Source organism: Callionymus lyra, chromosome 1 (assembly GCF_982586985.1).
Source record: "Callionymus lyra chromosome 1, fCalLyr1.hap1.1, whole genome shotgun sequence".
Lineage (NCBI taxonomy): Eukaryota > Metazoa > Chordata > Actinopteri > Syngnathiformes > Callionymidae > Callionymus > Callionymus lyra.
Window position 1 is genome coordinate 1,707,202 of NC_141818.1, and position 14,160 is coordinate 1,721,361.

The following is a 14,160-nucleotide window of genomic DNA, read 5'->3' on the forward strand; positions in this document are numbered from 1 at the left end:
TCAGAGGACTCACCCCTGGTTCAGAGACTCACCCTGGTTCAGGAGACTCACCCGGGTTCAGGGGACTCACCCCTGGTTCAGGGGACTCACCCTGGTTCAGAGGACTCACGCCCTTGTTCAGAGGACTCACCCCTGGTTCAGAAGACTCACTCCCTTGTTCAGAGGACTCACTCCTGGTTCAGAGGACTCACGCCCTTGTTCAGGGGACTCACCCTGGTTCAGAGGACTCACCCTGGTTCAGAGGACTCACCCTGGTTCAGAGGACTCACCCTGGTTCAGGGGACTCACCCCTGGTTCAGAGGACTCAACCTGGTTCAGGGGACTCACCCCTGGTTCAGGGGACTCACCCCTGGTTCAGAGGACTCACGCCCTTGTTCAGAGGACTCACCCCTGGTTCAGAAGACTCACGCCCTTGTTCAGAGGACTCACCCCTGGTTCAGAGGACTCACGCCCTTGTTCAGAGGACTCACCCCTGGTTCAGAGGACTCACGCCCTTGTTCAGGGGACTCACCCTGGTTCAGAGGACTCACCCCTGGTTCAGAGGATTCAACCTGGTTCAGAGGACTCACCCCTGGTTCAGAAGACTCACGCCCTGGTTCAGAGGACTCAACCTGGTTCAGAGGACTCACCCCTGGTTCAGAGACTCACCCTGGTTCAGGAGACTCACCCGGGTTCAGGGGACTCACCCCTGGTTCAGGGGACTCACCCTGGTTCAGAGGACTCACGCCCTTGTTCAGAGGACTCACCCCTGGTTCAGAAGACTCACGCCCTTGTTCAGAGGACTCACTCCTGGTTCAGAGGACTCACGCCCTTGTTCAGGGGACTCACCCTGGTTCAGGGGACTCACCCCTGGTTCAGAGGACTCACCCTGGTTCAGAGGACTCACCCTGGTTCAGGGGACTCACCCCTGGTTCAGAGGACTCAACCTGGTTCAGGGGACTCACCCCTGGTTCAGGGGACTCACCCCTGGTTCAGAGGACTCACGCCCTTGTTCAGAGGACTCACCCCTGGTTCAGAAGACTCACGCCCTTGTTCAGAGGACTCACCCCTGGTTCAGAGGACTCACGCCCTTGTTCAGAGGACTCACCCCTGGTTCAGAGGACTCACGCCCTTGTTCAGGGGACTCACCCTGGTTCAGGGGACTCACCCCTGGTTCAGAGGATTCAACCTGGTTCAGAGGACTCACCCCTGGTTCAGAAGACTCACGCCCTTGTTCAGAGGACTCACCCCTGGTTCAGAGGACTCACGCCCTTGTTCAGAGGACTCACCCCTGGTTCAGAGGACTCACGCCCTTGTTCAGGGGACTCACCCTGGTTCAGGGGACTCACCCCTGGTTCAGAGGATTCAACCTGGTTCAGAGGACTCACCCTGGTTCAGAGGACTCACCCTGGTTCAGGAGACTCACCCCTGGTTCAGGGGACTCACCCCTGGTTCAGGGGACTCACCCCTGGTTCAGAGGACTGTGTTTTTTTATTGTGATGGTATGTTTACACGTTACCATAGCGACCAGAGAACATGATAAAGACAACAGATGGATATTATTTCCTTATTTTCTAGGCCTGAGGTCACAAGTACGCTGTAAATAAAGTTGTAAAAGAGTTCACAGTGGTTCAGGTGTGTCGTTATTATACTGAACAACAGTTTTATGCTGTTCGTCACACGCTCCAGTCGCACCGACATTTTCAGCTCACTACTCGGTGACGTCACACGTTGCAAACACTAACGTATTTAAAAAAAAAGTTTTGATTAGTGAAAATAATTTTAATTGTGCGACTGAAGGACACTTTCTACAACATATTTCCTATTTATATTGAATTTTTATATGTTTTTTTACTCATAAAAAAGCTTTTAAAGATACGCTAGCATTTGTGACGTGTGTCGTCATCATGTAGGAAGTGTCCGGACTGAAATGGTACTTGCACCGGTCCGCGAAATCCTGATCCTGACATTAAACCGGTCCAAGGTGAAAAAAAAGGTTGGGGACCCCTGGTTCAGAGGACTCACCCTGGTTCAGGAGACTCACGCTGGTTCAGGGGACTAGCCCTGGTTCAGGAGACTCACGCTGGTTCAGGGGACTAGCCCTGGTTCAGAGGACTCACCCTGGTTCAGAGGACTCACCCTGGTTCAGGGGACTCACCCTGGTTCAGAGGACTGTTTCGTTTTATTTTGATGGTATGTTTACACATTACCATAGCGACCAGAGAACATGATAAAGACAACAGATGGATATTATTTCCTTATTTTCTAGGCCTGAGGTCACGAGTACGCTGTAAATAAAGTTGTAAAAGAGTTCAAAGTGGTTCAGGTGTGTCGTTATTATACCGAATATAAGATAAACAGTTTTATGCGGTTTGTCACATGTTCCAGACGCACACGACATTTTCCAGCTCGTTACTCGGTGCAACTGTCATGAGTCTACATGTTCCTCCTTGTGCTTCCGGTTTTATTGTGAAAGCCGCTCCCTTCTGTGTCTGTGCTAGTCTTACTTCCCCCCTGTCTGAGTAGTAATTGTTCCCAGCCGTGTCTCGTCAGTCCCGCCCCCCGCTGCTGCTTATTGATCCCTTGTGTTCTTAAGCCTCCACTCTCTGTCACGTCCTTGTCTTGTAATCACCATTTTCCAGTACCTGTATTCTGCCGCTGAGTATTCCTGCTTCATACCCTGTCTCCTTGCCTTTGTCCCGACTAAGACTCCATTCCTGCCTGTTGTGATTATCGACCTGTTTCTGGACACTTTCTACAACATATTTCACATTTATATTGAATTTTTATATCTTTTTACTCATAAAAAAGCTTTTGAAGACACATTTGTGACGTGTGTCGTCATCATGTAGGAAGTGTCCGGACTGAAATGGTACTTGCACCGGTCCGCGAAATCTTGATACTGACATTAAACCGGTCCGTGGTGAAAAAAAAGGTTGGGGACCCCTGGTTCAGGAGACTCACCCTGTTTCAGGCGACTCATCCTGGTTCAGGGGACTCACCCTGGTTCAGGGGACTCACCCTGGTTCAGGGGACTCGCCCTGGTTCAGGGGACTCACCCTGGTTCAGGGGACTCGCCCTGGTTCAGAGGACTCACCCCTGGTTCAGGAGACTCACCCTGGTTCAGGAGACTCACCCTGTTTCAGGCGACTCATCCTGGTTCAGGGGACTCACCCTGGTTCAGGGGACTCACCCTGGTTCAGGGGACTCGCCCTGGTTCAGAGGACTCACCCTGGCTCAAGAGACTCACCCTGGTTCAGAGGACTCACCCTGGTTCAGGAGACTCACCATGGTTCAGAGGACTCACCCTGCTTCAGGAGACTCACCCCCTGGTTCAGAGGACTCACCCTGGTTCAGAAGACTCACCCTGGTTCAGAGGACTCACCCTGGCGGACGAAGGTCTGGCTGGTGTCCAGCAGGATGCCGCATCCTTCCACGATCATCCTCTCGATGGCCAGGTTCTTCCGGATGTTCTCGGTGTCGCTCACCTCGTTGTGCATCACCCTGAACACAAAGAACTCTTGAGCAAAGTCCACAATCAAACCCAGGACCAGAGTATGGAGTGAAAACGGGTTCGTAAGTCCCACATGCCCGTGACATGAGATCTGTACTAGTCACCTGCATTGACGTAACTACACATTCGTACCGTGATCCAACCCGGAGTATGTGGGAGAAACGCACCAGATTTAACTTCGTACAAGACGCTCACCTGGACAGTTCCTCCAGCTTGGACTTGGCGAACTCCAGACTCCTGCGCTCCACGTGCTCGTGAGGCGTGTGCGCCAGCAGCTCGTGCAGAGTGATGATGTAGCGAGGGATCTTGGAGGTGAAGAAATCAAACAACATTGAACACTTGTTGAAACACTCACTCCCGGGGGGGATGGGGGGGTCGCACCTGGAACATGGGGTACGTGAGGAAGGTCTCCAGCATCCGGCCCTCGCAGGCCCCGTTGGACTCGTACTGTTTGAGCAGCTTGTCGAAGTCCCGGTTCTGCTTGCAGTTGGCCAGAACCTGCAGACTGTACTGGTGGTTCCGGACGAACTCCTGGTAGATGTCGAGCATTGACAGCAGGATGTCAAACAGGTCGGCTGTCGGGAGGAAACATGAGGTTTTAACGTGACATGTTGTTTTTCTTCAATAAACACGTTCAAGTGTATCTTTTACAGCCAATAATGAGTTAGTTTAGGAAAAACACAAATATATATAAACTCCCATGATTCAGAACTTATGAATAAAATTACTTTGACTACTTAACTTTGAATTTAAAAATAATGAGAATAATAATAAATAAGTAATGCTTTTTATTATTTTATTCATAATACAATATAATATACAGTTGTAAAGAAAATATTTATTGCATGTGTAAAATATTTTTGTAATGTATATATACATTTTTTTTTTTAAAAGTAACTTAATTACAGATAAAGTTACAATTTTTTTTTTTAAATGTATTATTTTGATTTAATAAGATTAACCACAAAAATACACACAACTAATAATAATAATAGTAACTTTTTGTATTTATTATAGTGCACTTTTTATAATACAATATATTAAATATAATTGTATGAAGAAATATTTATTGCATATATATACACGATTAAAATAAAATACAAAATATTTATATTGTTTTAAAAATACATCTTTATTACAAAACAAGTTATGTATTTATTTTAACAATATATTTGTTAAATTCTTTTCTTAATAGGTTCGTTTTTGCCATTTTTTATTAGGTTTTAACACTTCAAATAAATAATATATTATTGGATTTATTTAATGTTAATTAATCACAAGTTAGTTCCATTTCATGATACAAATGCTTAATGAGTACACATTTCAGACGAATATTTGAATGTAATATTCATGGAATCAATGTTGAACATGTTGTACAGATGAAGATGTTCGATCGTTTGTATTGTATCATATCATTAAATCAATTTCATCATCATTATTATTATTCATAGAACCCTCTGGCGCCCCCTGGCGGCCACCACCTCAAAAACCTCTAATGTAGCCCGTTGATCAGTCAATCTTTTCTTGAATAAATCAATATTTTTCATTGATGATGTAAATGTAAGAAGTGATGTCTTGTTACTGCATCATTCAAAACTCAACTTAAACCTAATTTTGATTTTGAACCTTCTTGACTGAAAATAAAACTTTCTGAGCTCAATTGAGACGTAAGCAAATAACTAAATGTGTATTGACAAGATCAGCTTTAAAAGCTGCTGGACTCACTGTATCCTCTCTTCCTCAGTCAATCTAATCATCTAATTAGTTTATAATTCATTCATTTTATGAACCAAGAAATATAAACCATTAAATAACTAACTATTCAAATAATAAACAACTATTCTTAATACAATTATTAAAATAGAAAAGAAAATCTATACAGTCCTGTTGAATAATAATAAAGTAAATTATTGCGATGATCGCCATATCAATATTTTCCAACACCCTTATACAATATATAGTGATACTGTAGTAACAAGGATATATGTGTAGTATTGTCAAGTACTTGACTCTGGCATTGTGATAGTGTAGTAACAAGGGTATATGTGTAGTATTGTCAAGTACTTGACTCTGGTGTTGTGATACTGTAGTAACAAGTATATATGTGTAGTATTGTCCAGTACTTGACTCTGGTGTTGTGATAGTGTAGTAACAAGGATATATGTGTAGTATTGTCAAGTACTTGACTCTGGTGTTGTGATACTGTAGTAACAAGTATATATGTGTAGTATTGTCCAGTACTTGACTCTGGTGTTGTGATAGTGTAGTAACAAGTATATATGTGTAGTATTGTCAAGTACTTGACTCTGGTGTTGTGATAGTGTAGTAACAAGGATATATGTGTAGTATTGTCGAGTACTTGACTCTGGTGTTGTGATAGTGTAGTAACAAGGATATATTTGTAGTATTGTCAAGTACTTGACTCTGGTGTTGTGATAGTGTAGTAACAAGGATCTATGTGTAGTATTGTCGAGTACTTGACTCTAGTGTTGTGATACTGTAGTAACAAGGATCTATGTGTGGTATTGTCAAGTACTTGACTCTGGTGTTGTGATACTGTAGTAACAAGGATATATGTGTAGTATTGTCGAGTACTTGACTCTGGTGTTGTGATACTGTAGTAACAAGGATCTATGTGTAGTATTGTCAAGTACTTGACTCTGGTGTTGTGATACTGTAGTAACAAGGATATATGTGTAGTATTGTCGAGTACTTGACTCTGGTGTTGTGATACTGTAGTAACAAGGATATATGTGTAGTATTGTCTAGTAATTGACTCTGGTGTTGTAGTATTTACAGACCACATGACTCTTGACGAAGTCGTAACTGCTTTCGTTTGTTTTGAAAATATGTACAAACATCAGCTTTAAAAGCTGCTGGAGTCACTGTATCCTCTCGTCCTCAGTCAAAGCCTGGATCTCACAGGATTTACTTACAAATTACTAAAAGTAATAAATTACTTACACTGACAAAAATGTAGTGTTGAAAAATATTGTCTGATTATAACCAGCAGACTTTCTTTCAATTACAATTGTGATGGTCACCAAATTCATGTCACTTATGAAGTACCTTCATATCAAGTTACTACACCAAGTCGTATTTTTCATTTCTTCTTGAAATTTTCAAAATCACCTTTTTTGTGCAATATTTCATATACATTTTGTAATAGCTCTGCAATTACAACTCTGATGGTCACCAAATTCATGTCAATTATGAAGTACCTTCATGTCAAGTTACTACACTCATTATTATTTTTTTTTTCTTCTTGAAATTTTCAAAATCACCTTTTTTGTGAAATATTTCACATACATTTTTTAATAGCTTTGTAATTAAAACTCTGATGGTCACCAAATTCATGTCACTTATGAAGTACCTTCATATCAAGTTACTACACTTATTAGTTTTTCAAATTGTCCTATAAATTCTTTTAAATCACTATTTTCACCTAATATTTCACATACATTTTTTAATAGCCTTGTAATTACAACTCTGATGGTCACCAAATTCATGTCAATTATGAAGTACCTTCATATCAAGTTACTACACTCATTAGTTTTTGTAATTCTTTCTTAAAATTTTAAAAATCAATATTTTTGTGCAATATTTCACAAACATTTTGTAATAGCTTTGTAATTACAACTCTGATGGTCACCAAATTCATGTCACTTATGAAGTACCTTCATATCAAGTTACTACACTTATTAGTTTTTCAAATTTTCCTATAAATTCTTTTAAATCACTATTTTCACGCAATATTTCACTTATATTTTGTAATAGCTTTGTAATTACAACTCTGATGGCCACCAAATTCATGTCACTTATGAAGTACCTTCATATAAAGTTACTACACTCATTAGTTTTTCAAATTTTCCTATAAATTCTTTTAAATCACTATTTTCACGCAATATTTCACTTATATTTTGTAATAGCTTTGTAATTACAACTCTGATGGCCACCAAATTCATGTCACTTATGAAGTACCTTCATATCAAGTTACTACACTCATTAGTTTTTTTAATTATTTTTTTAAATTTTCAAAATCGCTATTTTTGTGCAATATTTCACATACATTTTGTAATAGCTTTGTAATTACAACTCTGATGGTCACCAAATTCATGTCAATTATGAAGTTTTATATTGAATTAGTCATTATTAATTTAGTTTTTTTTTTATCAAGATCCTTTTCCCCTTATATTGCATATTTATTGTGCCTTAAAATGAATGGAAAAAACGAATGTAATGAAACAATTACATAAAACAAAGGTAAGAACATATTTTGGTGGGAAAATAGATATAAAGTATCTAAACATTAAAAAAAACGTTAGCTTTTTTTTTAATTACAATATCAGGCATAATTACAAAACTATAGTTTCATAATTTGTCCTTTTTTATTTACTTTTTTCCCCACATATTTAATTATTGTCCCACTCCTGAAGTACAGTATAAATTAAAATAATATATTTTAGTTAAATATTTAAACACATTTATTTAAATCACGTGATTTCATCTGTAATGCACTGCGATGGTTGGCCGCGAGGAGGAAGAACACGCGTGTAAGGCATGGCGAGTTTATTTCCTGCACCTACGAGTGGAAAAAGCGAAACGAAGAAGTGAAACGAACGATACACACGTGTTACAAAACATCGCACGAGTGCTCGCACACCAGGATGTCCAACTGGCACTTGGAATTACAAACACAGTTTTTTGTCAAGAAAGCAAAGCCGGACAACAGTTTTCTCCGCAACTCATGCCGAAACACACACTCACACACACACACACACACACACACACACACACACTCGCACACAAACCATCATCGGTGGACCGGGGTCAAAGGTCGACGGCTACAGACACTGGAGAAGCAGAGATTAAAAAGGAAGCGTCCGGTCACACATGCGACAACATGCAGCTGTTGTGTGCATGCAGCACGACAATCTTCACACGGACACACACTCGTTATTTAAATGCTACATCTGTAGTATAACAGCCGTGTGGGATGCAGAAGAAAAAAACACAAAAAGAAATATTCACAGCTTCACAATGTAAAAATAGTTTCTCCGCCCGTGGAAGTCTCCGTGTAGAAAAATAACAGTGTGTGTGACGATGAACGCAGCGCAGCGAGGAAAAGGTTGTGTCACTCCAGCGGAAGCTACATCTCGAGAGGTCAAGAAGGTCAAACATCCAACACTCATGACTGACGGGAGGAGGCGGGGAAGCAGCGCGTGTAGTGTCGCCGTCCAAACACTAGAGGGAGACATTTGGTGAGCGCCGCCACAGCAGAGGTTCAACATGCGCGTTTCAAAGGAACTCGGGATTTTTTTTAAAAGGCCTTTCAAGACGTTATTCACTGGGATAAACGGAACGTTTGCGTACAGTTTGCTCTGGCTGTCGACTAGTGATGACGTCACTTCATTTAATTTCGTTCTTTCTTAATTTACTTTTTATAAAATAAAATAATAACTTTTAAAAGTCAAATTAACTTTGTGAGTGTGCTTCAACTCCAAATGCACAATAAGTAACTGTATTAATTTGATTTATCATTGTAGAAGAACTTTTAGAAGAACAATAAACGATACGTCAGTGACGTCACTTCCTCTGATTGGCTGAGTGGCGCGGCGTTATTTTTATTAAATTTAATAGTTGTTATTACTGTCAACGTTGACGTTCTGACGTTGATATGAAGTTTAATAGAAATGATAAAAATTAAAATATCCTGGCGTCAGTCCTATCGTGACGTCATCACCAGGAACGCAACTGTGTACATTTCTGAAAAGCACATTATTCTCTTTAAAAAAAAAGAGAAAGATTTAAACTCTTGTTTGGTTCATGCCTAGAAGATAAAGAAGAATTGGCAACACTATCTGTTCTCTCCATAAACTCTCTTATAAATACATTAATTTGAAAGACATTCATTTAAATCGACACCTGAAGATGAAACGTATATTAAACCTGGGATCTTGTAAAGAATAGGTTTATTTTGAATTTAAAGGGTTAAAACTGTTTTTTTAGATTTTAGAATTTCAAGTTATTTAAAAAAAAAAAAAAAGTATGGGCGAGTTGCTAATGTTTTTAAGTCCTACATCAAATTATGAACTAATATATATACTTTCTTTTTCTAAACAAAAATCTCAATAAGTTAATTGGTAAAGTATCTCCTCCATGCTATACCTTATAAAAGTATTATTTTCTAATATACAGACGTACACGATGTATGTGCATCCTCACATGTTGTGGCTGTTACAAATACACTGGTTCTTTAAGTCAACCTTTTTTTTTTCACCGCGGACCTGTTTAGTGTCAGTAGAATGTTTTGGGAAAACAGTAAAACGAATAATACAAACTAATAATTAGTTTACAGGTTCATGCTTTTGAGAAACTTGATTAGAACAAGTGTCGTGACAACAGTTACAAACTAATGTTACTTCAGAGAAAATACCATCTTTTTTAAAAAAAACTAAAAAACCTTCAGAAAGTTACAATCAATAGAACAAAAGTTATATCAATTATTATTTTCTTTTCTGTGTGTTAACATACGCTGGGTTTTGTGCTCTAAGAGTGACATCACAAATGACATCACTCAAAACCCATGCAGGAGCCAAGTTCTCAAGCAGGTTCCCACGACAGGAGAGCGAGGGTTGTTCAGTGACACCTAAGAGATGTGCTGAGATCTGGAAAAGTTGAGCAGAGAAAACGGTTAACTAGTCGCGGGGTTTTCGCTCTCAGGATGTGATGTCATCAAGAGGCGACCCCACCTGTACGTCTCCTATGAGAAGGAAGAAAGTCTTGGCGCTCGAGTAAGTAGACCGGAATTCCCCATCATGCTTTGCACCCCTATCTATGATCGTATCTGTAGTTTTTAGGATTTTCTCCTCAGGGGACAAAACTCTGATGCGGTTTGATGACATCACAACTTCAGAATCGGCAGTGCTCAAACTAGTTTCAAGGTATCAAAAGATTTGTAAACGTGTGGAGTCGGCCTTCAGGTTCAAAAGGCACCCGGGGTCTCGGTTCGGTCCTGAGGCGGGACTCGCCCGCCGACGATGCGTCCGGTGGCGCGCTAGCATGCTAAAGCCTGGGAGCTAAGCCGCAGTCATGCAGGGTAAAGCGTCGGAAGTTTGTCCTCCGATCACACGACAGAACACGAACGACAGCACAGAGACATCAGCTCCTCTATGTCACACTTCTGTAAATGCTACATCTCTTTTTTTCTTCTTTTTTTTCCCCCTCCTCGACTCCGGTGGCTTCATGCAGCCGAGGAACGCGATCCCGACCAGCAACACATCCTCATGCACACGCCGCCTCCAACCGCCCTCAGTTTATCAGCTCGTCCTGGTTCTGTTCACACTCTGTCAGGACGCTCCTGGGACCGGTCAAGACTTGCAGGGCGGTCGTTTCTTCTGGGGGTCTTTCCCGCTGGACTCACTCCCCCATCAGGCAGGAAGTCGGGGCTCGATCTTCAGGGACAGCTCGTACAGCGTGTCTTCGTCCATGATCAGGGTTTTGTCCAAGAGATACTGCGTCACCTGGCGCCGGACACAGTGTCCAGACTTGTTAGCAACGTTGAAATTCATCCGTTCATCCATCCATCCATCCATCCATCCATCCATCCATCCATCCATGCATCCATCCATCCATTCATCCATCCATCCATCCATCCATTCATCCATTCATCCATCCATCCATCCATCCATTCATTCATCCATCCATCCATCCATCCATTCATCCATCCATCCATTCATCCATCCATCAAGCAGTTTATTAAAAATAAAAGTTTTAATGTGAGTTTATGAGTCCCTTCTTACACTTCTGTACGTATGTAATTAATTAAGTAAGTAAGTAGTTAAGTAAGTAATAAGTTAACTAAGTAAGTAAGTAAGTAAGGAAGTAATTAAGTAAGTAAGCAGTTAAGTGAGTAAGTAAGTAGTTAAGTAAGTAAGTAAGTAGTTTAGTAGTTCAGAGTTCAGTAAGTAATTAATTAAGACAATAAGTAAGTAAGTAAAGGTTATATGTTAGAATAAGTTTATTTAAAAGATGATGATGCAATTTCATAAAACACATGATTATGGTTAAAAAAGCCAGAATTAGCCAAAAGGCTAGGTGTGTGTGTGCACATGTACTATTGTTGATACAGTTGTTTATTTTTGTCTTTATTTCATTATCCTTTTTTAGTTAAGGTTAATTGTTTAATTTCATTATTGTTTTAACAAGTGTAAATATGATTTATTATTGCCTTTATTATCATTTAACTATGTACTTTATGTACTGTATGTTTAAATATAATATGTAAGTTTGTTTAATCATTTTTGTTTAAAATATTAAAGTATATCTTATCCTAAATACACAACTTTCCTTGTAGTGTAGCTCTTATTTTTAAAGGTATATTGAATGGCTTTTTATTCTGCTCTATTTAGCGGCGACTGATTGGTCCCTACAATCCTGTAATTAACAATTTCAATCAATAAAGTTGTATCTATCTATCTATCTAATTATATTGTACTTTTCTGCCCCTTTTCTATGTCAAAAAGCATCGACAACTACGGTTAGTTGACTGGGCGGCAAAAAGCATCAGCTATTCAGGTCCCCGTAACTAAGAAGGTGGTTGATAAAGGAAGTACCTTAGCTTGATGCTCTATTCTGTACGGGGTCTGCTGGAACTGCCGGATCTCCCGGATGATGTGGGAGATCTGAAGAAATAAAAGTCTTGTGTTCACGGTCGTTCTCTGTGAGATGCTTCTTTCTTTACTCACCATCCTCATTTTGGAGAAGTTGACCAGACCCTCCTCGGTGAAGTTGGGGGTCCCCTCCTCGATGAAGGCCAGATCCGTCAGGTACATCCCCAGGTAGGGCACGCAGGGGGGGTTGCAGCTGGACACACACACACCCATGTGAGCACCATATGACTCCATAACATCAACACACGAAGAAAAACCTACTTCTTCAAAGTTTCCCTCAGATTCTTGAAGCGTCCCTCGGACGACACCGTCTTCTGCAGCTTGTCCATGAGCGCCTTAGTCTGCGGGAGAACCAGAACCAGAACCATCAAGGACTGTTCCAGGATAGTGTCACATGTCGGGATGGATTTTTATGGAAGTTTGTCAGTGCCATCAGAATATTGAACGGTTGAACAAATAACATACAATAATATATAAAATCAATCTTATTCTCAAAATGAACACATAGAGTTTGATATTCATTATCCAGTAATTACAAAATAAATGCTCTAAATTCAATATCCTTTTAAATGATAGCCTTTTAATTTTAACATAAAAACATTGGAATAATAGTGTCTTCTTACCAGACTAATCCAGTCGAGCACTGAGTCACTCGCTCTACTGTTCAATTCACACCGAGATGTAAAACTATCAAAAAGTTACAAATTGCCTGAATTTTACTTTGGAATCCGCAATGATGGATTCTATTGTTTTTTTTTACATAGTCATGTGAAAATGTGAAGAGAAGTGTTCAAAAGGCATGATGGGAGTTCACTGTTTTGTTGGTACCAAGTAAGGTGGTTGTGGTAATTAGTGTGTCCCGGTTCTTTGGTGGTACTTAAGTTTATCTGCTGTTTTTAATAAATGATCCGTTTTTGTAACAAAGCGAACAAATCTCGATATATATTTGCACAGAAACTAATATAGGAAACAGACCACGGAATACATGCCCTTGAACTCTAATGCGTCATTTGGAACTCTCTTGAACTCCCTTGACCTGGATGAAGAGGAACCGACTCGGATATCTCTGGACCACTGAATACACTGAACTATCTAACTCGTGAAGACTGTGGTGTTTACCTCGGCGGATGCTTCGTCGCAGCTTCCCGCAGAAGGGGTCCACCTTCAGGATTTCCTCTCCGTTGGCAGTCTGGCTCGGACTCTGGTCCGGAGACATGGGGACCGGGGGAGGCTGGTCCTGCACCTGCTTGGAGTTACCGGGAGGAGGCGAGGTGGACGAGGGAGGCGACGAGGGCGTGGGGGTCTGCGGGGTCTGGGCCGACGTGGGGCTGCTGGCCGCGGACTGGGACGCCGCATGGTTGCCCGCCGGATTGCCCAGAGGACTGGTCAGGTCCAGACCTCCCACTCGGGCGGTGACCGGGGAGTGGAGGGACAGCTTACGCGTCCTGACGGGGGAGGAGGTCCGGGAGTGGATGGAGTCGGGGGGCGGGGAGGAGAACTTGCGGCAGAGACGGGGGGATTTGTCGTTGGCGTGCTCGCCGGCTCGGTTGTTCTGGTTGGTAGCGAAGAAAAGCTCCAAGGACCTGTGGAAGTGAAGCCACATCAATAAGGGATATTAAAAAACCAATAAAGAGAGAGAGGAGCGGAGGGACGTGTGCGGCAGTTTCCCGTTTCTACCAAAAGTCCAATTAGCTTCTCCAGTCCTGTCGGATCCGTTTTTATTTCAGGGGTTATTAAGGATAACCTGAGACGTTTCGTTTCTGTTGCATTACAAACTGGCTCCTAATGAGAACGTTCAGGTTTGGCTACAGTCTTGAGTTTGAGGTTAAACTCTTGAGCTTATGAAGCGGTTTGAAGACATGTCGAACCTCGCTAGATAAATAATTCTATCGTGACAAAAATAGGGGTGAAAAACATGATTTGAAAAAATGGAAACAGTGTTTTTTCATTTGTTTTCATTTCATTTACTACATTTTATTTTAGAATAAAATACTT

General features: G+C 41.2%; 1 protein-coding gene and 1 pseudogene across 2 annotated transcripts in view; both read right to left on the reverse strand.

Annotated features, from left to right (window-relative positions):
- The window catches only part of LOC148087358 (ras-specific guanine nucleotide-releasing factor 2-like), a 39,247-nt pseudogene extending 28,690 nt beyond the window's left edge, over positions 1-10,557 (reverse strand). The window contains exons 1-4 of the transcript XR_015710726.1: positions 10,458-10,557; positions 3,875-4,068; positions 3,689-3,798; positions 3,365-3,483 (exon numbers count right to left, since the gene is read on the reverse strand). The product of XR_015710726.1 is annotated as a ras-specific guanine nucleotide-releasing factor 2-like (transcript). The remainder of the gene's footprint in view (positions 1-3,364; positions 3,484-3,688; positions 3,799-3,874; positions 4,069-10,457) is intronic.
- On the reverse strand, positions 8,048-12,553 carry LOC148087360 (ras-specific guanine nucleotide-releasing factor 2-like). Its single transcript, XM_087787799.1, has 4 exons — positions 12,427-12,553; positions 12,241-12,358; positions 12,109-12,177; positions 8,048-11,016 (listed from the first exon to the last, which is right to left on the reverse strand). The coding sequence occupies exons 1-4, from the start codon at positions 12,531-12,533 to the stop codon at positions 10,924-10,926; spliced, it is 387 nt and encodes a 128-aa protein (XP_087643925.1). The 5' UTR covers positions 12,534-12,553; the 3' UTR covers positions 8,048-10,923.
- Between the last annotated feature and the right edge of the window lie 1,607 nt (positions 12,554-14,160).

Bases quoted from the DNA above. Each gene is read 5' to 3' on its own strand.
- LOC148087360 (XM_087787799.1), bottom strand. From the start codon at position 12,533: ATGGTTCTGGTTCTGGTTCTCCCGCAGACTAAGGCGCTCATGGACAAG. The intron at 12,359-12,426 runs GTAGGTTTTTCT...GTGTGTGTCCAG, and splicing joins CTGAGGGAAACTTTGAAGAA to CTGCAACCCCCCCTGCGTGC. The intron at 12,178-12,240 runs GTGAGTAAAGAA...TTATTTCTTCAG, and splicing joins ACTTCTCCAAAATGAGGATG to ATCTCCCACATCATCCGGGA.